At 51.9% G+C, this 26514-nt stretch overlaps 3 protein-coding genes across 5 annotated transcripts; 1 reads left to right on the top strand and 2 right to left on the bottom strand.

Moving 5' to 3' along the window:
• The first annotated feature begins 1164 nt into the window (after window positions 1-1164).
• LOC116237051 (embryonic pepsinogen) lies at window positions 1165-3996 on the top strand. The gene is made up of 8 exons (XM_031605975.2): window positions 1165-1240; window positions 1490-1607; window positions 2048-2166; window positions 2272-2471; window positions 2785-2898; window positions 3167-3311; window positions 3554-3652; window positions 3821-3996. Exons 2-8 carry the CDS (start codon window positions 1490-1492, stop codon window positions 3956-3958), a joined length of 933 nt encoding a protein of 310 aa, XP_031461835.2. The 5' UTR covers window positions 1165-1240; the 3' UTR covers window positions 3959-3996.
• Window positions 3997-6089: 2093 nt separating this feature from the next.
• KCNA10 (potassium voltage-gated channel subfamily A member 10) lies at window positions 6090-7751 on the bottom strand. Its single transcript, XM_031605938.2, has one exon. The coding sequence runs from the start codon at window positions 7683-7685 to the stop codon at window positions 6135-6137; it is 1551 nt and encodes a 516-aa protein (XP_031461798.1). The 5' UTR covers window positions 7686-7751; the 3' UTR covers window positions 6090-6134.
• A 7485-nt stretch (window positions 7752-15236) lies between these two features.
• Window positions 15237-21392, bottom strand: LOC116236921 (uncharacterized). 3 transcript variants are annotated; one of them, XM_090124677.1, is made up of 8 exons: window positions 21308-21391; window positions 20615-20969; window positions 20021-20115; window positions 19221-19400; window positions 16801-16926; window positions 16571-16679; window positions 16132-16225; window positions 15237-15700 (listed from the first exon to the last, which is right to left on the bottom strand). In XM_090124677.1, the coding sequence occupies exons 4-8, from the start codon at window positions 19292-19294 to the stop codon at window positions 15636-15638; spliced, it is 468 nt and encodes a 155-aa protein (XP_089980803.1). In that variant the 5' UTR covers window positions 19295-19400; window positions 20021-20115; window positions 20615-20969; window positions 21308-21391; the 3' UTR covers window positions 15237-15635. The 3 variants fall into 3 exon arrangements, 2 of the variants coding, with proteins under 2 accessions (XP_089980803.1, XP_089980804.1); XR_016459907.1 differs by lacking the exon at window positions 16801-16926; XM_090124678.1 differs by lacking the exons at window positions 20021-20115; window positions 20615-20969 and having other exon boundaries at window positions 21308-21392.
• Between the last annotated feature and the right edge of the window lie 5122 nt (window positions 21393-26514).

Raw genomic sequence — 26514 nt, 5'->3', positions numbered from 1 at the left:
ATTATGCAGGCAAAGAAATCGTCATGAATCCCTGCTTTACCCAATGACAGGAGCAGGGCCATTGCAGAAAGCTGCTCACCTTGCAGCGGGGGGACGCTCAGCATCACTTCAAGGCTGAACAATGGAAACTGCGATAGGAGACTCAAACAACAGAGACAAAAGGGGTCTGTCAGCTTTGCTCTGCTATCATCAGAAAAACCCAACCCCTACCATGATACTGGTGGCTGCCTCTGGCTTTTAGGGCCCGGGGGGGCTCAAACAGGAGCTGATAGGGGGCTCCTTGCATCCCCCAGCTGAGCTCCCCAGTGAGCAGTGCAAGCTGATGCCTGTAGCAATTAGCAGTGCTGCTGATAGCAAGGTGCTCATTAAGGTGTTTAATCTTGGGTTAATGGTCTCCGTATCGCTGGGCACACAGCACATGGAGAGGGGTCGGCATGCTGCGGGGGTCACCTTTCCCATGGGCTGTTTGCATCCCACTTAACTAATTGGTTTTTGCAGATAAGGACGTGCAGGCAGCCCTCACACCCATGTCCTCACACTGAGGGGCCCCCTTCCCCATTCCAACCTGGGACAGACCCTCTGTAGTTTTGGGGGAGTTTGCACAAAGCTGGGGTCCCGCTGCTGTGTGTGTTTTGGATACCCAAATGGAAAGCGACTGCAAAATTTGGTGCCCGCAGTCTGGTGGGGATAAAGGATTTGGGGTGTTAAAGGATGGGGGGCAGAGCGGGACCACCTTGCTGTCCCCACGCCCCTGGTGACGTGTGGATGTTGGGTGTTGTTTGCCATGGGTGCCAGCACCTGGGTGTCACCAGGGGTACCTTGGCTGGGTGCCCACCAGGTGGGGACGGCTCCGTGCCTGCCCTTGGCCCTACAGGGTGGGGAGGACTGGGGCTATTTAAGCCACGGGGCATTTCTCCTTGCAACCCTGCATCCTTGGCACGATGCAATCCCTGGTGCTCCTGTGTGTGGTCCTTGCTCTCTCCGATGGCATCAGCAGGTGAGCCCCTGCAGCATCACTCTGCACTGATGCTGCTGCAAGCAGCCAGCTCCTGGCTCACTCTGTTTCTCTTTTTCCAGGCTGCCCTTGGAGAGGGGGAAGAAGCTGAGAGAGATCCTTCGGGAGAAGGGCTTGCTGCACCGCTTCCTCCATCATCACCACTACGACATCGGCACCAAATTCCTGCATGCTTTTCCTGATGTGCTCACTGTGGTCAACGAGCCCCTGCTGAACACCCTGGACGTGAGTGCTGGCTTTGACCCACAGCAGGGAAACCCAGGGGTGGCTTGTGGCGTGCCCATCCCTGTGACAGCACCATGCACGGACCAAATCCTGAGGGGTTTCCCCCATAAGTTGATATCTTTTACCTCTTCCCATCCAGCAGCTCTACTGCAAGCAGAGTATTCCCATGCACGCATAGAAGGCTGCAAACCTGGGGCAGACCCATGCCCAATTTATGCCCTAAAAGCATCTCTTGATCCTATCCCATAGATGGAATACTACGGGACCATCTCCATTGGCACCCCACCTCAGGACTTCACTGTGGTCTTCGACACCGGCTCCTCCAACCTCTGGGTTCCCTCTGTCTCCTGCACCAGCCCAGCTTGCCGTAAGTAGCAATGGGCAGGACGCCCCGTTTTGGCAGGGCAACACGTCCTGGGCTTATAGCTACAGACCCAGATTTTGGGGTGGCACTGCTCAGGGATCAGAGGGCAGCACAGTGAGGTTCTGGGTCCAGTTGGATCTGCACCACATGCTGACGGGATGAGCGTTTGGGGTGTGGGAGCTGCTAAGCGTTCTACTCCATGGGGCTGTGTGTGTTGCCTCAGTTTCCCTATCTCCCCAAAGGAGTGAGGGGTTATCCTAGAGATCCCTGGCATTAGGATGCAGTAGGGATGTATAGCAAATGTTCACAGCTAAATTGTTTCTGCAGCAGGGTAATAAATGGCAGGTCTAAACAGCAATTCAGCAGGGTTCCGACTCCCACGCTATCCTTATGGCTCAGCCTTGCTGAAAATCTTCATTTTTGGTTTCCCACTTACCTTCTAGAAAGCCATCAGATGTTTAACCCATCGCAGTCCTCCACCTACAAAAGCACAGGGCAGAACCTGTCCATTCACTATGGCACTGGTGACATGGAGGGCACCGTGGGCTGCGACACCGTCACTGTAAGTGTCACGATGGCATCTCAGTGCCTTCTTCTGTGCCTCCTCCACCCAATTCTCACCTGCACTGCAATGTCTCAGAGCTAAAAGCGTTGTCCCCATCCCTAGGTTGCATCACTGATGGACACCAACCAGCTCTTTGGCTTGAGTACATCTGAGCCTGGCCAATTCTTTGTCTATGTCAAATTTGATGGGATCTTGGGCTTGGGCTACCCAAGTTTGGCTGCTGATGGAATCACTCCGGTCTTTGATAACATGATGAATGAGAGCTTACTGGAGCAGAACCTCTTCTCAGTCTATCTGTCCCGGTAAGATGTGTCAGTCCTGAGGGCTGGGGGAGGTAGCAAGTGGCTTTGGTTCAGATCATTGCACTCGCTGGGCAACCCAGCTCCTCCATTGCCACTGATGCTATCTGGCTGTTGTCTGTGTGTCGTGATGGATAGGGACAGGGGAGCACGCTGCTGTTGTGCCATGGCCCTGCTGGTGCCCAGCAATGAGAATGTGACCGTGGTGTCACAGACAGCATCTGATCCATGGCACCCACAGCCCCTTGTTTTAAGGTGACAGCCCTGAAGATACACTGGCAACCCCTTTGGTGTTTTTCTTTCATGTGTCATCCAGTGAGACAATGGGGAGCACAGTCATCTTTGGGGGAATTGATGATTCCTATTTCACTGGCTCCATCAACTGGATTCCTGTCTCTTACCAAGGTTACTGGCAGATCTCCATGGACAGGTAACGAAACGACTGCTGATTTATGTTCATTTCTAACCCTTGTTTCTCAAGAGACCCATGAGCCTCATAGGCTTTCTGCTGGCATAACACACCATGGTGCAGAAGGCCAAGGGACCAAACCCCACTGTACTCTGGTGATTCCCACCTGATTTGGGGATGCTTCTCGTCCACTGGTTCTTCTCTTGCACTAAGCCTGTTCCCTTGGGACTGTGTTTGAAAGCATCACCAGGACGCAAGGCCTTGTCTCTTCTTCCTTCTCTCCTGCCAGCATCATCGTGAACGAGCAGGAGATTGCCTGCAGCAGTGGCTGCCAAGCCATCATTGACACTGGCACATCTCTTGTGGCTGGGCCAGCCTCAGACATTAATGACATCCAAAGTGCAGTCGGGGCCAATCAGAACTCGTACGGAGAGGTAAGAGTGTCCATGTCCTCCTCTGTTAGTGCTACATGCAGCCTGGCACACACCTGGCTTCATGCCTGCTTCCACGCACAGACGCACCAAATCTGCAGCAAACCACCCCTGCTGCTCCAACAGAGACCTCCACGGGACTCTCCCAGTCTCCAGTTTACACCAACCCAATCAAATCCCCCCCCATTGTGCCCCATCAACGTGTTGCCTCTTACCTAAGAGCCTCTTTCCTCTGCCCTCTGCAGTACAATGTGAACTGCAGCCACGTCCTTTCCATGCCTGATGTTGTCTTTGTCATCGGTGGCATTCAGTATCCCGTGCCTGCCTTGGCTTACACCGAGCAGGTAAGGAGGAACCATGGCAACAAAGCCAGTCTCCATGTCCTTTTACTTTCTCCAATGGCTCTCAAGGCTTTGGCTTCCCCATGAGAGATGGCCATGAGCCTCCAGAGCAACCCAACAAAAGCTGCTAACCCACATTTTCCCCTTTTGCTTTCTCTGGCTCAAATGCAGAACGACCAAGGAACCTGCATGAGCAGCTTCCAGAATAGCTCTGCAGACCTCTGGATCTTGGGAGATGTCTTCATCAGAGTGTACTACAGCATCTTCGACCGGGCCAACAACCGTGTTGGACTGGCCAAGGCTATTTAGATCTGCTGAGATGACAGCACTCAACCAGAGCACGACTGTGTTTGTTAGAGCAGCAAGAGGTCTCTTGTAAGGTGTCCTTGCTTGCATGCAAATAAAATACTGATGATGTGGAGTCGGTGGCTGCACATTTATTGGTGATAAGAGGGGAGGATTTAGGGAGGTATCATACACTTGCTGCTTCGAGGTGGTGGCAGAACACTGGGACAACTGAACAAGACTGGGGCTGCTGGGAGCTGAGGCTTATAGGAAGGCTTTGTACTGGGATTGTGTCACATGAGCAATAGTGGAAAATCTCAATTTCCATCCAGAAGGTGAATTCCCCACCCCAGAGCAACAGACTGCAAATCTTCTGCACGCAGCTGTGCATGTGTAGAGAGGAAGTCTTGCTTCAGTTTCTACAGCTTAGAGCACTCCATTGCCAATTGTTCTACCACTGTTATGAGCCCAATGCAGCAGGGCTCAGCAGCCCTGGTGGGACCAAGACCCCGGGCATCATCAGGCACGAATGAGAGTGGGGAGCACAAACACTGGGACCGCTGTCGTACTTTTTATGTCTAAGAAATGTCTGTCCTGGAGTGCCATCTCGTGGCTGTGGTTCCAAAACTGTATTTCTGTGCATAGGGGAAGCGTGGAAATAAGCGGTGCCAAAAGGATGCCCCAAGGCTTGCTTGGAAATTTTGCATCAAAGGAAGGAGGAGATGGTCCTAGCTGAAAAATATGAAAAATATGTCAACTCTCCCTAAGAGCATTGAAAGCTCAACGCTTTCTGCTATGAAATAAAAAGAGAAATGTGGTAAAACTGCTGGGAAGGAGCTGGGGGTTTCTCAGAGTGCTGCTCTCCAGCTGTCCCTGCAGATGCCTGGTATGAAAAAGATCTGGTTGTAGGAAGTCCAGCCCTCCAAGCAGAAGCTCTGCAGCAGAGCAGAATCTGGGATAGGTGGGTGCAGAAGCTCTGCTAGGGGGAGAATCCCAGCACGCCCCAACTCACGTTTTACATCAGATTGGGAATGAGAATAAATAAAGAAATAATCTTTCAGCACTCCTTTCTGAATGAAACTGCAAACCAGAGATGCTGGCACGTTGCATAATGATCACACCGACCGTTTAGGAGATGAGACATGGAGTAGAACAGATGTGGGATACAAAGCGGATGCGTGGACACTGCATGAGAAGCTGTGATTTTAATGTAGGCAGAAACATCAAAAAAGCCAACCGAAACAGGGAAGTTGGAACAAAATGTTTTTGTCAGAAGAAAACCTGCTGGCCTTAGAGAGAATAGCATAATGATCTGCTTCTGTTTCTCCCCTTCAAAAGTGCCTATGGAAATTTGCACGTTTTCGAAAACCAGAAGTGCCTTTTACAATGCAGAGCCAAGCTGTCAGGAAACGTCAGCCCTCATTACTCTGTGCTCCATTTGCAGCAACATAAGTGACAATAAAAGCTACAAGGTCACGGAGATTGGTCCCAAAGGGCATTCGTGCACCAGATAACCCACAAGTCGAATGTTTGTTTGCATTAAAAGTCCCCCCTGCCCTTCTCAGAGCTCAGCTGGTCCACCAGAACCCCCACGGGCACTGAGCCACAGCCCTTCCTTGGTGGCTGTACAGCTGCATCCCGTCCTCATCCCTCACTTTCTAAATCCCTGCACACACTGGCTCCGTCCCATCCATCATCGTCCACCCTGCTGTGCCACCAGCACAGATCATGGAACTGAATCTGCAGAGGAAGCATTGATAACGCACTGAGAAGAGCAGGGGGATGGGACCAGCTCTGCCCCTGGGAAGCTGGGTGGCACCAGAGAAAGCATTTCTTGTATTTTTTCCCCTTTTTGCCTCTCAGTAAATGGGGGAAAATCTCCATGCATGGGGGGGAAGTGTGCTCTGATGCTGTGGTCAGGAAAGATGGATGTCAAACAGATGAGCATCAAGTAATAAAAAGCAGACCGGTGGGCAGGGAAGAGAGATAAGAAAGGTGGTATTTATTTGAACAGCCACGGGAAATCAAAGATTGAAAAACGTCTAGAAAATAAATAAATAAATAAATAAATAAATAAAAGCAGCAGCACATTTGGTTTAAAATAAAATAAAAACAACAACAAAACAGCTTGCAGATGTTGCATGCCTTACCCAGCCCACCCCCCACCTGACAGCGCTCAGCTCTGCCACGGAAACAAGCATCATTTTTTGGCCTTGTCTCGAGGGTAACCCCCATTGGTCTTATTGAGAGACTCCATGCTGTCGTTGCCCGTCACCACACTGTTGAGTATCCTCTCCACTTCCCCGGGCAGAATTTGCTTCTCTTCATTCTCCGTCTCCCTGTGGTAGAAATAGTTAAAGTTTGAGACGATGACGGGGACGGGCAGGGCGATGGTCAGCACTCCTGCAATAGCACACAGCGTGCCCACGATCTTCCCCCCCAAGGTGGTGGGACACATATCACCATAGCCAACGGTCGTCATCGTGACCACGGCCCACCAGAAGCCATCGGGGATGCTGGAGAAATGGGACTGTGGCTCGTCCACTTCCGCAAAATAGATGGCGCTGGAGAAGAGGATGACGCCGATGAAGAGGAAGAAGATGAGCAAGCCCAGCTCCCTCATGCTGGCCTTGAGGGTCTGCCCCAGGATCTGCAGCCCCTTGGAGTGCCGGGACAGTTTGAAGATCCGGAAGACCCGCACCAAGCGGATGATCCGTAGGATGGCCAAGGACATGTTCTGCTGCCCGTTGAGTTCGCTCTGCTGGATCAGCTCGGTGGTGAGCGTCACGAAGTAGGGGATGATGGACACAATGTCAATAATGTTCATGATGTTCTTGAAGAACTCGGTCTTGCTCGGGCAGACGATGAATCGAACGAACAGCTCGAAGGAGAACCAGATGATGCAGGCAGTCTCTATGACAAAGAAAGGGTCTGTGAAGGTGCTGTGGGCCAGCAAGGTGTCCGTCGTATTCTTAGAAAGCTCCTGGGTGGACTTATATTCCCTTTCCTCTCTGAACTCTGGCAAGGTCTCCATGCAGAAGATGATGATGGAGATGACGATGACCAGGACAGAGACCAAAGCTACACCTCTGGCCGCGCTGGAGCTTTCGGGGTACTCAAAGAGCAGCCAGAATTGCCTATGAAAGTCATTGGTTGGTAAGAGAGTCTCAGGGTCCTTGATAAACCCTTCATCCTCCCTGAACTGGTCCATGGCTTCGTCACCCAGCTCATAGAAAGTGATTTCATCAGCAAAGACATCAATGGGTACGTTGGCCGGACGCCGGATTTTCCCACCCGATTGGTAATAGTACAGGATCCCATCAAAACTGGGCCTGTTCCTATCGAAGAAATACTCATTCCTCATGGAGTCAAAGTAACGCATCCTCTTCTCTGGGTCACCAAGCAAGGTCTCCGGGAACTGGTTGAGGGTCTTGAGTCGTGTCTCAAACCTCAGCCCAGCGATGTTGATGATGACTCGCTGGTCCCCCTCCTCCATCCCCACCCGCTCCCCCACCAGGTGCTCGCTGAACTCAGCAGAGAACCTGGAGAAAATGGTCTCATTGTTGGCGTTTTCACTGTTGATGAGGATTCTCCAGTTGGAGAGGAGGTTGGCGCAGCTGGGATGGCCTTTCCGCGACTGGCTGGCGGGGCTGAGGTCGTTTGAATAACAGGGATCCTCCACGATCTGATCAGCGTTGTCAAAACTGACTAGTGCCACCTCCATCTCCTTCCAACTGGACACGTCCATCATACACTAATCAGATTAGCAGCATAAATCCCCGGGTCGAATGCCGGCAGCTTGCTTCTTTCCCACGCTATGAGAATCTGCAAGCAAACAGACAGGGAGACAGATGAACTGTGCATGTGGCTCACTTTGCTCGACCGAAGAGAATGAAACAAGCCTGAGGTCAGAAAACCCTGCGTCTCTTAACACACTCCTGAATTTCATCTGCATTGTACTTCCAGTGTATTTTTTCAGGTCCTGTTGGCACAGCTTCGTTGTCATCACTAAACCTCTCAATTTCTACAGCACCCAAGGATAGAAGGTCAAGCAGCAGCATCAGGTGGGGGAGGATCCAGGTGTCCCACCCAGGTTTTGCCCACCCACCCCAAGCTTTGTTTGGTACAGCCTTGCTCCAGCTGAGATTGGTCAAACTGGAGGTGCTGGGTGACCTGGTATGTGGGAAGCAATTCCCAAAGCAGAGGTCAGGAGAGGTTCTGAGGAGTGCCAACCACAAGGAAGGCAGGATGGGAGGAGAAGGAAGCATCTATCAGCCTTGGAGAACTCCTCTGTTGTGCACGAGGAGGGGCAGAACTGGAACTCCTTGTATCGATCCAGCACTCGGGGTGGGTGGTGAACCAATTTGAGGTTAACAGGGAGAAATCCTGGGAATATTTACACCCAAAATGCATCCATCCTGGCCACTACACCCATTTATTTTCCCCTCCTTTCCCCCACTCAGCTCTCTCCCCTCCCAAACGTGTTTTCCAGTCATACACACAAGCACTGCTGCTCCATTTTCCACGTGCTCACTAATCACCAAGGGCACACTGGCTTTCTTACCTGGCAAAGTTCAGCAAGAGGGACTGAAAAACCCAAATGCCCTCAATTGCCAGGAATAGCAGTGCAATCCAGGCCAGCTCCGCGTGGGGACCAGTCCTGTACTGGAGCTCTGAGCACACAGTGATGCCTGAGCCACCTCACTGAGCCTGAGCCACTGGGGCTCCAAATTGTTCCCCACACTTCCCTTAGGATAGGACTTATCTGTCCAGGCTGGGACAAGCTGGAAACCCAAATAAACCCAAATCTGCTGGAGGAGATGTTAGCATTCTGGTTAGCTACAAATCCTCCCTATGAGCATTGCAAGCTCAAAAGCAGAACTTCATGCAGGAGCCAGTGGTGTCCATCTCTCTTTGCTTGAATGAAAAACACAGAGCAGGGCTCCTCGTGGGTATCTCCCTGGAGCTTTGGTTTTGTACCCATTTTCTTACATGGAAGCACTGAGAGAGGAGCATTTGGGGCAACGCAGCTGAAAATAGAGCTAGGAGAAGCAGCGGTGTGTTTCAGTCCCGCTGCAAAGATGAGCAGCCCCAGAACTGAGTCCTTGAGCCCAGGGATGGAATCAGGCAGGGTTAAGGTGAACCCAAGGTGCTGCAGCTCTCCATGGGTTCAGCTCACACCCGAGTTTTCGGCAGCTCAAAGCTGCTGTGAGTGAGATGAGATGCAGCTTTGGGGCAGCCCACATCTCTGTGTCCACACAGCATCAGCAGCTAGGCTGGGATGAAGGATGCTGAGAACAACCCAGCCTGGCTCATTTGGAGGGAGAAAAAGGCACAAAGAAGACAAATGAGGAGATCTGACCTCACATTCACAGCACCTCACCCCTGCTGCAGCCCAGGAGGGAACCTGTGCCCTGGAGCCTCACTCAGCATCAAAGCAATCTTAGGGCAGCTTAAGCTGACTGTGAAATTGCATCTGAAGTCAGTACCGTGAGATGATATCGGTTTTAGAAAGCATTAAGGGTGCTTAACTCCTAAAAGTGTGCGAGAAGACTCCCAAGCCCTCACTTCTTCAGCCTGAGACTTCGAGGAGGCTGTGATAGCTCAGGATCTGGCTCTGCTCTGGAGCCCATGTGCAGATCACACTGAGCCCTGGCACCAGCCCTCAGGAGGCAAAGAGCAGGAAGCTGAATGGCACTTCTTAGCTCCCCTCCATGCATTTTAGCCCCATTTGCAGCCATCGGGGACCTGGACAGGCAACGCAGGTCTGTGACCCTCCTCTCAATGCCTTCAGACCCCCAAAGCATGCTGACATCTGCTTGTCCCCACACTCAGAGATCAGTGTCCCACCTGTTCCAGAGCCCAGAACACCTCTTCTGTCTCATTTTAAATTTAGACCAAATTAATGGCACTTCCCAAAGGCACAAAGCAATCTCTCCAAGCAAGAACAGAGCCACACGCTTTGCAACACGCGCTCCAGGCTCCAACTAGAAAGTCGTCTCGTTTTTTCCTCCTAAATCACCTAACATCTGCTTCTCAGAATCTGATTAACTAATACGCTTCATCCAAAATCCCTGGCTGGGAAGGGGAAAAAAAAAAAAACAACAAGAAAAAACACCAACAAGACAGAGAAACTGAAAGAGACAAAGGTCATTTGAGAGAGAGCTTGCGTTTTCCCCATCAAAACCCGATGGCAAGTCAGGAAATGGGGTGTGTGGTGTCCACCACCCCTTCTGCAGCCACACACCAACATCCCCACACACGTCCCCCAGCTCTGCTCCCATCCCCACTCAGACCTCACACACGTGGGCAAGTGACAGCATTCTCTGAGGTCCCCACAGAGAAGCAGAGGTGCTGAACTGCCTCCCCCCACCCCTTCCCCATCACCCCTCTGCTCCATGAGACGTGCAGTGATTTCTCCCACAGCCCCCCCCCCCCACGCCATCACCTACAACTTACCCACGCAGGGCATGGAGGTGCCAGTGCTCTCTGCATCTGGAAGGAGAGTTGTTAAACACACAGAGGGACGTGTAGAGAGAGGAAAAAAAAAAAAAAAGAAAGAAAAAGGAAAAAAAAAAAACAAAAACCAAACACCAGCCATACCCTTGAAAGGTCCCGTTGGGATAAAGCAGGCAATGTCATTTAGAAGTCTCTCCTCTATTTGGTTCACTGTATAATTGGCAGCCCAACACGCCAGGGATGGGCTTTGGCAGCATCCGATGTGGTTTGGAGCCTCGGCCCCACCGTCGCCTCGGGGAAAGGCACCTGCTCTGCCCTACAAAGCGCCGGGGGTCCATTGGGAAGGGGGAACAGGGGGCACCCAGGCCCCCCACCTCCTTCCCCCAGCTGCTCGCCGGGGGGAGGGACAGTCCCTTCTGGCGGATGCCACCTTTAATCCCCAATAATGCTCCGGATGGTCCAGCAGGGACAGGTCTGGTCGGTGACGTGGTGAGGTCTGAGCCGGTGCCCAGGAGGGAGGCAGAGAGGGGGACTGGGACCGAGCACTGCTGGCACCAGGAGAGAGATTTAGAGCAGGTGGTCGGGCTTGTTTAGCATTCATATATACCAACAGCATTAAAAAGAAGAAAGGGGAGAAAGCCCGAGGGCTGGAGCATCCCCATGCGCCCACCTACCTCTTGCCTGCAGCCACGGATGCAGTGGGCTCCTTTTCAAGAGGGGATGGCTGCAGTGCCACCGCCACGTGGGAAACACCCCTGACCCCCCCGATGTGACAAGGAGCAGCCAGCACAGCCCCACACATCACTGACAGGGACAACGCAGAGAGGGGACAAGCGGTGCCATCAGATTGTCACCCCGAGCAATGGGAGAAGGAACGGCCCCGTGGGATGTCACCGTGAGTCACCAAAGGAGCTGAGATTTTTCTTCTCTCCTCCTGACCCCACTGCATCCTTTGCCACGTGTCCCACCTTGCTGGGTGACTCTGCATAGGGCTGTGTCCCACCTTCTCACCGGTGAGCCCACACCCTCCTCCTCCTCCCCAGACCTCTGTGTTTGGGCACGTTCCTGCCCATATCCCACAGCCTCAGCTCCTGCACAGCACTGCTCCCGTGGGACCCGATCACCTCCATTTCCCCCAGCTCCCTGCTCTGTCCTCAAAGCTATTTTCCATCCATGATGTTAATGAGCACATTAAAACAAGGCGTCCCATAGGAGAGCTCAGCACCCACAGGTTGGGGCATCTTCAGCTCAGGTCTGGGCATCCGCACCTACAGCCAGCAATGGAAACGGGCCATAGCATCTCCCAGACTTCAGAGTTGGTTTGTCATCCTCCACATCCCCTTCTGCACCCCTAGAGTCCCTCCACACTGGGAATCTATCAGCAGAAAGGAGTTTTAACCAATCTGTGCTCAGTTGAGGGGACTGGGGATGTGTCAGGATTTCCCTACCCCCAGCCAGGTGCCCCATCCTCCTCCCACGCTTCCGTCCCACTAATCCCACCAGCAGCAGCTCCTGGCATCTGCTGGGATTTATCCTTTAGGACAACGTTGCTCCCGAGGGCGTCCTGCAGCCAGGGCAGGCATCCAGAGAGCGTGGCTGCAGAGCTCTGCACACACGGCTCTGCTGCAGGAGGGCAGGACGGACCTGCAGGGGGACTTTGCTGGACTGTTCCCAGCTCTTGAACAAAGTGATGCTTGCACAGATCTCTGCAAGCTGCTGTGCTCTGCTCTGCACCAGCCAGACCCAAGCTCCAGCTCACAGATCAAATTAGTGAAGTAATTAGCCCCTGCTAGTTTTCTTCATTTTTAGCAGAACTAATTAGCTGGGGTGCAGCGCTAATTGCAGCTGTGTGGCTCCTGGGTTGGGCTGGGCTGACTCTGTGGCATCTTCAGGACATATTGGGGTGACTTTTCCATACACCTCAGCACTGTGTGATGTGCCCCTAAATCAGCAAAGCCCCAAATCAGAAGTGCCTCCAAACCAGCACCAGGGAAGGATTTTGGGAAGGGAAGAACATGGGAGGCTTGGAATTCACAGTGAGCACAACACAAACCTTCACTCCTTGATGTTCTGACTCCAGCACTGATGCTAAGGAACCAAAAATAATTAAAGGAGCTACAAAACACCCTGGTATCAGTGAACCTAAAGTCTGTGACACCCACATGCACAGAGAAACCTTTGCTTTTAAAAGGAGAGGTTAAGGTGAGCCCTGACATTTAAACCCTTTAATTGCACCAAAGAAACGCTTGGGCTGAACTGGCAGCCACCAAATTCTGAGCCCCAGCCTCTTCCCTGCCTCAGTTTCCCCACCCACAACATCACTACATGCTGCATAACCACACAGCAGCCCCACATTGAAGGATGCTCAGGAGGAAACTTGCAGGCTGGATTCCTGGTGCAGGATGGAAGCAACCCTCCCTGCCAGCCTCCCTCTGTACATCCCCCCTTCTGATTTTTCCATATATATAGGATGTACACACGCATATATAGGGTATATATATGGAACATATACATAAACCAGATTAACAGAGGACCCAGAACGTACAGTCCACACCACGAGACGGATGAAACCTTTCTGATACCCAGCCCAAATTAATCAGCTACGGATTAACCCGGGTCAGGAAGCAATTTAATAACGAGTGGAGCTGAGCACAGCCATCCCTGCATGGAGGGAACCAAGTGCTCCCCCATCACAGGTGCTCATTCAAAGCTGCTGCAAAGCCAGTCCGACAGCAGGAAAAGACAGATGGGGCAAAAATGAGCTCCGCAGCGAGGCAGGCTGCAATCACCTGGGTCTGATCCAAGCCCTCCCCACCTTCCCCACACCCAGCACAGGAGTTTTTAGCCTGATTCAGAAAAATAAAAAAGGGTTTAGATGGGTGTTTAGCAGGAGGCATGCCTCGGCGCCTCGCGGCGCTGCTGAATGGGCTGTCGGAGGTAACGCGATCGAGGAGAGTCGATGGCGAATCGATGGCAAAGTTTCCCCATCTGCCCCAAAGTGCTGCGGGGTTGGCCAAGCCTGGGGTGCAGCACTGCGACCTCCTCCTGTTCCTAGGGATGAGCAGCGTCCTGACCCCACTGCCATCAGCACTAACCCTCCTGGGAGGCTGCGGCCGAAGCCAAAAGTGGATGGATGGTATAAATGGAAAGCAATAGGAAGCCACTTAAGTGGGTCACGCTGATACCTGCATCGATCCCGAGCTTTGCAGCAGTGGCAGCAGGAGGAGGAGGGGCAGGGGTTGGGGTCGTTTGGGTTGGCAGCACCGTGTGCTTTGCCAGAAAGCAGTGCAGCTGACCCAGGGCGGTCATCCCAGTCCTGCAGTCCCATCCAGGGAAGGACATCATAATTCAGATGCAGCAAGAACAGAATTAAGGTTTAAAGGGACTGAGATTGTCAATGGGACCCTCCGGCTCCTGATGCTCCCACCTCACCCCTAGCATCCCAGAGCAACCCCCTGATTCTCCAGCTTTTCTCCAAGGACAAACTCAACTTGGTCACCATCACCCCAAAGGAGAACAGCAAACGCCCCCCAAACCCACCTAATAACCCCTCCTCCTCCCTCCCTCCCCACCTCAGTCTTTTAACCCACTGCAAAGAGGAAGGGAGCAACAAACCCAGCTTCTGCATCATCTTCATCCTGCCCCAGAGTCCTGGTCCTACTGCCTCCTCTGCCTCTCCCAGCTCCTGGCTGTGGGATGCTCATACCCGTCCTGCACTGGGCAGAAAGGCGATGCCAGAGCCCACGTGAGCCCGGTGGGACTCCTTGCCCTCATTCTCCTTGTGCCTGAAATGGGATTTTGCTCCCTTGCTGGGTTCTGCTTACTCCCAGCCTGCCATCTCTGTGGCTGCCAATGTGCGCCTTCACTTTCTGAGCGAGGGTGAGGAAGGAGCAGCACTAAGAAGAACATGGGGCTGAAGCCCAAACATGTCCCTTTCTGCCCTTGCAGAGCTGCTCAGGGGGCTGTTTTGCCAAATGCAGTTGGGACAGCACTGCTTTGACACAGGCTGCACCCATTTACTCCTGCTCGGACCCTCCCATGCTCCCACCACGAGCACAGCACTGGTTTGGCATCCCTCAGCCACGGGTCCCATTGAGCAGGCACTTCCTCATGCACAGGAGAGAAAAACCCTCTATTACTGGGAACCTGCATTTGCTTTTGGCTCCTAATCTGCTGAAGCTCTGTGCTTTTCAATTGGATTTTTGTCTTGCCTTGTTTTACCCACTCCCCCATGGATCAGGCAGTGGGGTCACCTTGTCTGTGTTTGGACGTGGACAAAAACAGCCCCAACCCAGTGCAGAACAGAGGCTGCAGGATGTGGCTCCTGGGTCCAGCCCAAGAGCAGTGAGCATCACCTATTGCCTTCCATGCAGGCTTCCAAGCTGCTGCTGCCCCAAACCCCTGCCTGCATCACCTGCAGACACAACCACCGTTTGGGGGTTTTGGAAAACCAGCCCTGGAAAAATCTCCCTTCAGCTGTAGGGAAAAGGGGATGTCAGAGTGATAAGCAGCCCTTTGGGATCCTGTGCCAAATCAGAGCTGGCTTTTGCCTCGGAGCAATTTCTCAATCTCCTTCCCATGACCTTTGGAAAAGCAAACATCCAAACCCAGCACTGTGCCCTGATGTGGCCACCAAGCCCTGCAGAGCTGGGAGCCCATCACAGTGAGGGCTGAACTCCATCTCCCACTGGACACAGACTGCAGCACAGCTCAGCTGTAATCGCTGCAGCTCTTCACTTTGATTTTTGGCAATCTGATGTGGGAAGGAGATCAGATCTTAGGGAGATCTTTGTTGAGCGAGCCGAGAAGAAAAACAGACACAACGTGTAGGAAAGCCCCCATATTTGTCACGTCAGGAGATGCCCAAAGAGAAATACATCCCTGCAAGCTGGCACGGTGCTCCATCCTGCCAACCCAAGACCACATCCACCAGAATCAGACTCAAAATTACACAAATCCTCCCCAGATTCTCTGCATCGCTGGGTAAATGCTGTACAACCCCACGTGGCTCAATGGAATCCCTATGCTTGGTCACTTAGAGACTTTTAAAAGATCCCTTTATTTCTAGGCGAGATCAAGCCAACATAAGATGATCCCATTCTCTCTCTCTCTCCTTACTGCAGTGTGAATCTGATGTAATCTGCTCCGCATTTAATCCATCCTGCCCCTTTTTCAGGTTAAACCAACTGCCTGGCAGCAATAGAGCTCAGCCTGCCAGAAATGAATTATTTTGCCCCACTCCTTACGGTTTAGCGTGAGCAGACTGCATGCAACTAATGTATTTCCTCACGTCTTCAGTGCTTCTTTCTGCAATAAAGCAGATTGCAAGGGCCGATCATTTTCTAGTGGAAGACTTTCAAAGCATTCAAAGCCATTAAAAAGATCACAGCCAAGAGAAACTACTTTATTTAAGTCTTGGAAAAGGAGCAAAGGCTGTAAATGCAGAAAGCACAAAGCGTATCTGCCTGGGCACAGGCAGGAACCCAAGAGCATCCAGAACTCCTGTATCAGCACAACTGGTGCACAGCCACAAGCCAAGCACCATTTTAACAGATGAGATAAACGGGAACCTTGTCAACCAGGTGGTTCCTCCCCATCCTGATGAAATAACATTAAGAGTGGCTTAATAGAAATGGGAACATCCCACAGGTGTTGGGCTCCGCTGTATTTCCATGGTGTCATTAACACCGTACAAAATTTTACAAGTGGAATAAAGATAATTAACAGCACTCACTCACCTGCAGCCAGGATCAGGCAGACGAAATTACAGCTCTTCTTCCAGCAATAGGAGATCCTTGGGGTGGGTACGGATGTGGTGGTGTCTGCGCGGCTCTGACAAGCAGGTAAGGATTAGAAAGAGTTTGTCTCAGGAAAGACTCAGATTCAGAAATCCTATACCCTCGTGAAACCCTATCTTGCCTTGCTGTCCTTGGTTTTAAAGGAAACATAGGGAAGAAATACGGCGCTGCAAGCAGAGCTGTGCTGACTGCACTGACGCAACGCTGGGGCGCAAAGAAACCAAAACTCTTCTGCAACCAATGCTGAGAGGGGAGCAGCCCTGGAAGGAGAGCACCCATGAGCTCAGCACCCAAAGGACAGCTTCAGAATGTGAGAGCAGAGCTGTCCCCATCACCGTTCCACGGACATCACACACACAGCATAAGGGAATCCCCTCACCTCTTCCCAAGGGATGCCAGGTGAATACACTGAGGACCAGTTGACCTGTGGCACTTCCACATCTGGGGGCCTTTCAGAGGGGTTCCCAGGAGGTGCTGAACATCTCTTACTGCAAGAGAACACAAAAATCGGTCACGCACTCAGCTCTGAGCAGCAGCATCCAGCAACAATGGGGAGGAGGTGAGGCAACCCAAGGTCACGGAAGGGTGTTCCCATTAGAAAGGGCCCACCTTGTTCCCTGAGCCACGAAGACCAGGGAAATAGGAGACTTCAGCTGCTCAGATGGGTCCTTCCAACACAGCTGCATGGTGTCTTGAGGCACATTTATAGAGTAGTGACCAAGTGCATTTGACTCCCTGCAATACACGGGATGGGTTGTGACTCTCTTGTACAACGTGTGGAGAGGAGGATGGGAGGAAGGCACATGCTGGATTCCCAGCAGGATAGCCATGACTTTGCTAAGACAAACTGGGTCTTCTCCACCTCTCCTTGCTGCATTCAGCTAATGTGCTTCCTGTTATCACCCCCAGTCCTGCAGTAACCACAACTGGCAAGAGGTGGAAGGGAAGGTCCATTGCTCAGCCAAGTCATCAGCTTGGCCGTTCCCCTTTCACCAGGCAGACCCAACGACCTCCCTCAGCATTTAGGCACCATCCAAAGCAAAGCATGCCTGGTGTCCCTAGGAAGCATTCCCACCTCACAGGTATTTCCCAGAGGTTATAGTTACAGCACAGTAATGGGGGAATCACATTAATTACTTGCTCAGCTGAATGGTGATAACGAAGGCACGGTGCCGGGCGAGGGACATATCAAGAATCATGTTAGCATGGCAAGTGGCACAGGAACACCCAGAAAGGGTGATGCTCTGCAGAAAGGCCTGAAGTTGTTACAAGAACGTCGGGAGACTTGATACAAAAGGCCAGCTTATTAATAGCTAATAGGCAAATAAATTATGTACCCACTTGGGTGGATTGTGTTTCTCCCTCCTTCCTGCGTTCTCCTGTCTCCATCACCACCTTTCTACCTGTCCCACATGGTTCTTTCTTCTTTATTTTCACGCTTTTGATGCAAGGACTGATTCGTATTTGCTCATCACTGAAAACTTTAAAGCTCAATCCAACTTCTCCCAAGGTTTTGGCCACCCACACCTCCCCAGACCCCAACAGGTACCACCAACCATGCTGACATCCCGTGTCAGACATCCCCAACACCCCAGGGCTGCTCGTGGGGGACCCACCGAGGCCCTGGAAACACCGAGCCTGAAAGAAGAGCTCCGGGCAGCAAAACAAAAGCTTTCTTTGGGCCCGTTTTCAGAATGCAGCCCAGCCTGCTTGCCATCTGCCCAGCACCAGCAGGAGCAGCCGGAGTCCATCCGTGCCTGCAGCCAAGTGCCAACAGCTCTGCACCCTGCACGCTCCAGTGGGCGCCTGGCAGGCAGTAAGGTGAGGGCAAGGCTAGGCAGTGGTGCAGGGGAAGAAAAGGTGCCTTTGTTACGATCCTAGCACCCCCAAAACCCCAAGCAGGATGTTGGAAAGCTTAGCCAAAAGTAGTTAAAGCAGGTTTGCTTTGTGTTGCCTGCTTTAGCAGTCCACCACATTTCCCTTCTGGTTTGTGCGCAGCATGCTGTTGCCTGTCTGATGGTGCAATTACTATCATTCCTCCCTTCTTGAGCTGGGAACATAAAATCACAGAATCACAGAGCATCCCCAGTTGGAATGGACCCACACAGATCACTGAGTTCAACCCCCAGCTCCACACAGCACCACCCAGCCCCAAATCCTATGGCTCAGAGTGGTGTTAAAACACTCCTTGAGCTCTGGGAGTTGATTGCCATGCCCACTGCCCTCCGGCAAGATGGATATTCCTAAAGAACCTTTCACAAGTGCAGAGGATCGAGCTCCCCCCAGCACATCACTGTGCATTGCAGCCTTCCTGGTGGCAGTACAAAGCCACATTCCCTGGGTAAGGTGAGGATCTTGGCCACTTCCATAGCAAATTCCATCCCCAGCCTGGGGTGAGGAGCATTCAGAGCAGAGCTAGGAGCAGAGTGCATTCCCTGTCCCAGCTCCTCACCCCCAGGACAGCATCACCCAGCACTGAGCCCTCATCCCCCAACGCTGCCCCTTCTCTAATATTTCCTGATCACTTTCTCTGCCCGCTCTGATCTCAGAGGCCACGCTATGCTATCCCTCTGCCTGGGCAGCATTTGGCAATCTGATCACCACCTCCTCCCCACTGATCACCCCGGATCCCGCTCTGACCCTGATGATGTTCCACCCTCTGGTTCTTCATTGCCCAATTTGACACTGCTCCATCCACAGCCAAGCTCCTGTTCATCACCTGTAACCTTCTCCTTGTGTTTGCATGAACCCAACTCACGTCACAGCAGCTCCCAGCCACCAAAATCCAGTATTCTGTATCAGTAATGGGAAACTCTCAGCACTGCCTCTGACCTGAGCACACATCTCTTCCTCCCTGGGGAGAGAGCAACTTCTCACTGCCACCCACAAAGGAGGGGGACATGGCAGCATCCATCTCCAGCCCTTAGCAAACCCCCACATCTCCTTTCCCCATGGAGGCACCATTGCTGGACTGTTTTGTGCTGACCAAAGGCTGAGGAATCAGCAGCGAAGGGAGAAGTTTCACTTACCTTGTCTCTACTGCTGGACCAGAGCAGGGATGTTGATGTGATCGTCTCATCCTTGGGAAATTTTGGAACCTCATAAGCAAAGGAGAAGGAGGTGGTGTCTTTTCAGAAAATCAGGAGACCCAGCTGGAAAAATCAAAGACTGTGGTGGTGAAAAGGGAGGTGGGAAAGCAATCGGTGGCCCTGCAAACAGAGGAGAGATGGGAGATCATGGGGAAAAGTCTGGAATGGAGTTGCATTGTGTTGCCTCAAAACGCCATCCAAGGAAAACCTATAAATGGGGAAACTGAGCCACAGAGCTGCAAAAGCAGCAGTTTGCAGAGAGCAAGAGAGGGGCAGGCCTGCTCCCTCCATCCCTCTTCCAACACACAGGCAGCAAACTGGGACAGCAGTTCCCCACTGGGGTCACTGCTGGTACCATCAGTCAGCTCCCAGCAAGCAGAAAAGGCAGCAAATACCTCCTACCACCCCCCAGTGCTGGAGAAGTGACATAAAAATATCTATATCTGTTTTGCAAGGGGAAAAGCAAGGAACTTCAGCAAAACCCACATTCAGACCCCAAAAGGTAAAGCAGCACAGGAGGTTGGGCATCGATGGGTCATTCGTTGGAAATCTATGCCTGCCTGGCTTGCCCTCTTGAGTTTGGATAATTTTCGGCTTTGCTCTCTTTTTAGGGAAGGATTCACGCAGTGCTGAGTGCTGCTGGCACTTTGCATGGCTTTATCCCTCCTTAAAGGGGAATTCGTGTCCCTCCTGGAGGAGCTTTAGCAAAAAGCAAAGAGAAACAGATCAATCTCTCTTACACCCAGAACGAAATCCAACAGTGCCCCTCTCTGGGGGATGGAAATACAGCAGCTCAGCCCAAGATGGTTCATCTTCACAGCAGCCCATTGCTTCTCTAAGGGAAAAGAGAACACATATTCTCTATCTGCACGTATACAGATGAAAGAAAATGCAAACGCATACATCTCCTATAGGTGAAACCACGTAGAGACAGGTATTGAAGCTGTTTGCTATAGCTCACCATACAGCCTGAGAACTCCCCTATGTGCCAGGCTTGTTTCTTGCTTGTGAATGAGGTGCTGAGGATGTGGGCTGAATGCAGAGCTCAGAACACACCAGGCCGTGCCATACACCAGGATCCTTGCCATGGTGAGGAAGAGGAGGGTGGAAAAACAGGGAAGGAGCCCTCCTCTACCAAACCCATTGGATTCAGGCAGTTGAATTCAAACCACCCAGGGAATTGGGCACCAGCTCTCATGAGAGCTGTTTCATATTCTGGACCTCAAATCTGTATATATTCGACTAAAAATCATTCATTCTAATGGGGAGCAGCCAGGTGCTGCTGACACTGGGAAGCCCCATTCATTCCCCCTCTCCCAGCCCATCCCTCTCACCTGATGCAGAAGCACTCAGAGCTGCTGCTTTCAGATGGAACAGGCTCAGCAGAGGGCTCCCACAGCCCAAAACCTGGTTACAAGACATCCTCACCACAGCAGACGGACAGACAGACGACCTGTCACACCACGCACCCTCAGCTTCCTCCAGTGCCTCATGCAGCCAAGAAGTGATGGGAGAAGACCCACCAGGCAAAGCAACAGCATCTTTGCTTTCATTCATCTGATTCTCTCCCTCTTATCCTCTAAACTTGAGTTTAAAAAGCTGCTGTGGATCAGCAGCAGGAATAAACCTCAGGCCAGGGATGCTCCTGGAAGTTGAGAGGTGCAAGTGCAAAGCTTACTTTCCCTAGGGCTTAAAAGAAAAAAAGAAAAGGGAAAACACTCAGCACCACCACACAGTCCCTTGGGCACATCATTATGCTGTGGGGGCTCTCAGGTGCTCATTTGTTGGCCTGTAAACCTCACAGACTTCCTGAGATATACTATTAGAAACAGCCATTTGATGATTCTTTAGAGGCTGCTTTCCTACTGCTGCCCCCAAAGACCCTCCCAGTCCTTCTCCATCCCTCCTCCCCCCCCTTAGCAACACACTGCTACAAAACGAGTCTGCAAAGCTGGCTGGTGGGAAGCAGAAGTCCCAAACCCCCACCTCCCACCCATATAAACACAGCCCTGCTCTGCTGCCCTCACCACAGAGCATCTGGAGCTGCAACCACCAGCCCCAAGCTGCTTTCCTTCTGCCCAAGTCTCTTTTCAAACCTCAGGCAGGTGGAGCTGCTCACCAGATTATTGGCCTTGTTTCTCCTGTGCCTAAATAACCCACAGCCTTCAAACCATGTGAAGCCCCTGGTTGGGTTTTGCTGCTGATTGGGAGCAGGTGCGCTGGCTAGGCTGAAAATCTGGGTGAAAATCTAGGAAATAAGCAGGGGATGGGGAGGAAAAAGTGGTAATGTGGAGCACCTGTGGTGCTGGGTGTTCTGTTAGAGCCCAGCTCTGATGCTGGTTGCAGCACCTTCCCCTCCCCATCCCCTATTAAGGATGAAAGTGAGCAGTGATGGTAGCAGAGCATCACTGCTTTGTTCCCATCCCTGTGTTCTTCTATGGGCAGCCAAGGTTGGCAGTGGGACCCTGGGGGAGCTGAGCCCCATAAAGCTGCAAGATGTGCTTCCCCTGTATGCATCCCTGCTGGCAATTGGCTCCTGGCACACTGGGAGCTGAGGAGGGGCTGATGTGGGGGTTCCACAACCTGGTCTGGGGGTGTTGGAGCCCTTTGAAATCCCACGTTGGTTTGTAGCTGCCTCCAGTTTGGACACATGGGCAGGGATGGGCTCAGTGCAGTGAGAAAGGCAAAATAACAACTGCTGTTCTGGGCCCAGCAATGACTAATTCTCCTCTGGGAGCAAGGAGATAATTACGGGTCTTTTCCAAGGAAGGGATAGCCCTTAATTACAAGGCTGGGTAAGCCCTGAGTGTAACCTGAATTTCTCTCCTGCTCCCATCATCTCCTCATCTCCCCAGCTGTTAAATAGGAACGGTCTCTCACTCACAGCCCACCATCCTGCCCTCGCTGGGATAACTGTGTGAGATTCATTATGTGAAATCACTTTTCTGATTATGGCTGAATAACGGCGTGGAGGATCCCTGGTGCTGGTATGTGGCCACTCATCCACAAGCAGGGGAGCACAGCCTTTCCCACCTGCAAAACCCTGAAGCTTCCTCTGTTTGCAGATTGATAAAGCAGAGCATCAGGCTGGGTGTGCAACTGCTGCTGCTCCAGCACGGGGCATCCAAGGGTTCACTGCTCATTTCCCCCTGGGGAATATGCAAGGAAATACGAGGAAAGGCTGAAAGCAACTGATGGCAATGCAGATCAAAGCTGATCCCTAGAACACTGCAGAGTGGCTGTGGCAGGCTTGGGGAAACTGAGGCACGGAGGCACTGCTGCTGAGCCCAGTGCCAAAAGGATGGGAATGCAGCAGATAGGAGGAATCCCACGTTCTGAGTCTCCTTGGCTGCCAGTTCCCCTCGTGCTGCTCTGCCAGGCACCTGGGGAGATGGAAGCTGTGGAACCCAAGTTTAATTTTGCTCTCACTGGGGATGCAGAAGGCAGCAGAGCCACAAATCAAACAGCCCCGTGGCAGCTGTGGAGCACTGCACGCCTCCCACTGCCAGCAGATAAAATGCAACAGCCTGGAAAGCCAGAGAGGGCTGCATCTTCCTACAGTGCAAATCAGCATAGCCAAGAGCCAGGGATGTCCTGCCCTTTGCAAGCTGCTGCAGCCTGCATGGCTCACTGGCCAAGCATGCTCCTGACCTTGCTTGGTTATTAGCTTTGCAAATTATGATCTTTTGCAAATACAGCTCCTTTCAGAGCAGACAAGGAGATTGGCATCGTCTGCCCCATTCCCATCTGTAGCCCTGCATGGGTTATTTCCTTCTGGGAGAGCTCCAGCTCAAGTAGCTCTGGGTGCTGGGGGCAGCCCTGCCAGGGACAGGCAGACCAAAGGGGATTTTTCGACTGCATTTCACAATTGAGGTTTTTCAGCTCTCTTATTTTTGCTCACAGTAATCCTTTGAGCCCTCGGGAAAAGTGTCTTGCAGGAGGTTGAGTTTTGCTTTCTGTGAGTACCTTTGGGGCTGCACCACCCCAATAAATTACTCATGACAAACAAGAATATGGAGGGATTCTCAGTGTATCCCCCATTTGCTGGAACCCATGCATATGTGGAAAAACACTGCCTTGCAAGCCATGCAGGCTGGGCTACACAATGGCCAGGCGTGCCCAAAACAGTGGCAGCTCAGGTAAATCCCAAAGCAATGACAGCTCAGGGGGGATGCAGAGCTTCCTAAATTTTCCTCCTTCCCCCAAGAAGAGGCTCAGTGCTGAGCCTGGAGCCGTGCCTTCTACCATACATGGTGTCCTGCAGCACCCGTGCACCTGGAAAACTCCCACATGCCCATGGGAGCACCCCAAATCCAGAGGCTGGCCAGCAAGATGCCAAGCAAGGTGTGGAAGAGGAAAGATGCATCTTGCACCAACGCCAGCTCCCTCTCACCATGCCCCATGCATGGGCTCACCCCAAGACCCCCTTTCCCTCCCCACATCCTCCAGCACTTTGCTCAGCACATCCTCTTCCAACCGGAGGAATCCTCCCTGCAAAACCCGAATGCGTGGCCAAGATAAAAGCGAGGCTGTGAATAATTCATGCCTCAATCTTTTTTACCACCGTCTGCTGTAAATATTTAAATAGCACCAAGATGTCTAGAGCTGAACTTTGGGAGGGTGAAGGGGAGCCTGCAGAGCGCAGCCTGCAAGGTGGCTGCGTGCTTTGCCATGAGGAGGTGGCAAGGGGACAGAAGGGATTTTTCCTTGGCTTGGTGTGCATCAGGGACAAGGGAGCCCAAGGGAAAAAAATGGATTTACATCAGATAGCAAATATCCACGCCTTTCTGTGCAACCACAAAAGGGCAGTTTGGAAAAGATGATATTTCCACCATAGGAAATAGAGGATTTCTTTTTTTTTTTTTTGGAGAAATGTTCAGCTTTCAGTGCTTTCCCTCCCTTTCCTCTGCTGTCCCCTGGCTCAAAACCTCCGAATTTTACATGAATTTACGATGGCCACAAAATCAACAAGCAAATCTCCTCTTGCAGCTTGCAGCTCCCTGCACTCCACCTGGAAAACAAGAAAACAACCTCTGCCATTGAAATAACACACAGCCCTGTGCCATCTCCAGGCTTCCCAAGCAGCACTCAGCCTAGAAGTGGGGTACAGCTTTCTGGGGATATTTAGGGTGAGGGTCCATATGTCGAACTGGGAGCACTGCATGAAATGGGGATGCTCTCAACAACCAAACCCCACTCGGTTTATTTCATTTGCAGGGCAGTGGTTCCCTGGGAAGCCTCCATGTGCCCAAACACTTCTTCTTGCTTTGGTAATTTGCAGCCCTTCCCATATCTGTGGGTATTGCAGCTTTGCAAGAGTGGTTTTAAATGTACCCTTCATTCTTGCACTTCTCCCTGCACGTATGAGGATGTGCTGCAAAGCTCTGATCTGGCCACAGATCCCTCATCCTTTTTCTAAGACAACTTCAGGGCTGGAAATAGCTCTCCTCTCTGTGGGTGCAGTTTTGGGGGGTTGCTTTTTTTCCCTAGAATCAGAGTTTGGGACAGCAGAAAAATTGCAATTTGGAGGTTGGAACAAGCGTTGCTCTGAGCCGAGTGGTTCTCTTCATTGCAGCCTTTTACAAGGCTCATCCCAACCAATTTAACATCTGGAGATGCTTTTTTTTTTCCCTAGAAAAAGTGACATTTTGTTTTACAAATTCCCGATGGGATGCTTAGAAAACTTCACTTCTTTTTCCTCATCTCCATTCCCAAGCCAAGCTATTAATCAAAACGTGTTTTCCACAACAACAAAAACAGAAAAGGAAAAAAGAAGAGGCATTCAGTAAATGAGTCATCGTTTTTTTTTCAGTGAAAAAAAAAAAAAAAAAGCCATTTCCCCAGGCTCCATGCTCAGAAATGGCTCTGATCTCTACACCATCCTCTGTGGCCACAGCAGCTGCCTGCTCCTGGCCTGATGCTGGGGCTGTCTGGGTGTAGGAGCACACGGATGTTATCTGGGAATGGTTTCCTCTTTCCTCTGAGGTTGGGATTCAGATCTGCAGCTTCTTGGCATCGCTGGCTTTATGGTTTATTCCAGCCATACCCACTGATTTTGGAGCTTGCAGAGGGCAAGGAGAACATGCAGATGAACCGACTGCCAACCTTCAGGTCAGCTCTTGGTCACTCCCCCCTCTTCTGGAACTGAAGTGAGAGGTAGATATCCCAAAACCCCAGGGCTGATGGGGGACACACCGGGCTTGGGATATGGGCATGAGATGGAGGAGGATATGGGGCCCACAGGGTGCTGAGTGCTGCCACTGGGATGGTCCCAGGTGGCTTCAGAAAAAAAGAGGAAAGGGGGGCAAAAAGAAGGGCAGGATCAGGCCCTGATCAATTTGCTGCAGAAGGCCGCGGGAAGGCTGGCAGGTTCTCTCTGTACTGAGTGGTTTATAGATTTTCTCTAAATAGGAACCTGCAGCTGCATGGCAGCAAGGAGGGTGCAAACGTGGCGTAGGGGGGGGGCAGCAGGCTGGGAGCTCTCCCTGCTTGTGAGCAGATAGGGATTGATGGGAGCACACCCCAGCATCCCCCCTTACCAGCTGCAATAAAATCAGGTGGTGCATGGCCACAAAGCAGGGATCCACTGCAGGGTGATCCCCAGTGGGTTGTCCACCCCACCACTGCCTCCTCTTCATCCCTCCCCAGGGGTCTGCGTACACCATAAGGGACCCCGTGGGGGAAGCAGGGAAACAAGATAAAACCCAGCCCTCTACCCATGCTAGGAGGGGGAAAAGTTGAAGAGGAGGCTTTTCTGATGCTTAAACACTCGTCTTCATCCCATGGGGAAGTGCACGCTGGTCCTATCTAGAAGGCTTGGGCAAGGATTCCATTTAAGCCAATAAACGGTTGAGGGTGAGAGGCCTGGAGTCGGAGGGAAGTGACTAATCAATCTGCTCATCATTTATTTATAAACGTGGCAGTTGCAAGCGTGAGCTGAAGCGCTGAAGGCAGCAGCCAGCTGCAGTCTTTGCAGGAAGGCTTTGGAGGAAAGATGGGCAACCGAGGCAACAGCTTTCAGAAGAAAGTCTGATTTGGAAGGTCGGATCAATAGGGAGAAGGGCCATGCGAGACTTCTTGTCTCTCCTGAGGCCACTGAAAATCTCCCCATCCTTCCCAATGCATTTATGAAAAAAGCAGGAAGTCACTAAAAAGGAGTGGCTTTGCTCCAGGGTGGAAACATCCCCAGGACATGCTGAGAAGGACATTTCTTGCTCTGAGATGCTTGGCTTCA

The sequence above is a fragment of the Phasianus colchicus genome, chromosome 25, assembly GCF_987193195.1.
Source record: "Phasianus colchicus chromosome 25, bPhaCol1.hap1.1, whole genome shotgun sequence".
Lineage (NCBI taxonomy): Eukaryota > Metazoa > Chordata > Aves > Galliformes > Phasianidae > Phasianus > Phasianus colchicus.
Note: the sequence above shows the minus strand (reverse complement) of the source record. Positions and strands in the feature narration are given on the sequence as shown.

What these genes read in the sequence shown, in the direction of transcription:
- LOC116237051 (XM_031605975.2), top strand. Translation starts at nt 1,490, where the DNA reads ATGGAATACTACGGGACCATCTCCATTGGCACCCCACCTCAGGACTTC. An exon ending in CTGCACCAGCCCAGCTTGCC is followed by an intron (nt 1,608 to 2,047) that starts GTAAGTAGCAAT and finishes CTTACCTTCTAG; the next exon opens with AAAGCCATCAGATGTTTAAC. An exon ending in CCTTGGCTTACACCGAGCAG is followed by an intron (nt 3,653 to 3,820) that starts GTAAGGAGGAAC and finishes GCTCAAATGCAG; the next exon opens with AACGACCAAGGAACCTGCAT.
- KCNA10 (XM_031605938.2), bottom strand. Translation starts at nt 7,685, where the DNA reads ATGATGGACGTGTCCAGTTGGAAGGAGATGGAGGTGGCACTAGTCAGT.
- LOC116236921 (XM_090124678.1), bottom strand. Translation starts at nt 19,294, where the DNA reads ATGAGGTTCCAAAATTTCCCAAGGATGAGACGATCACATCAACATCCC. An exon ending in GGTCCAGCAGTAGAGACAAG is followed by an intron (nt 16,927 to 19,220) that starts GTAAGTGAAACT and finishes CGTGTATTGCAG; the next exon opens with GGAGTCAAATGCACTTGGTC. An exon ending in CTGGCATCCCTTGGGAAGAG is followed by an intron (nt 16,226 to 16,570) that starts GTGAGGGGATTC and finishes CCTGCTTGTCAG; the next exon opens with AGCCGCGCAGACACCACCAC.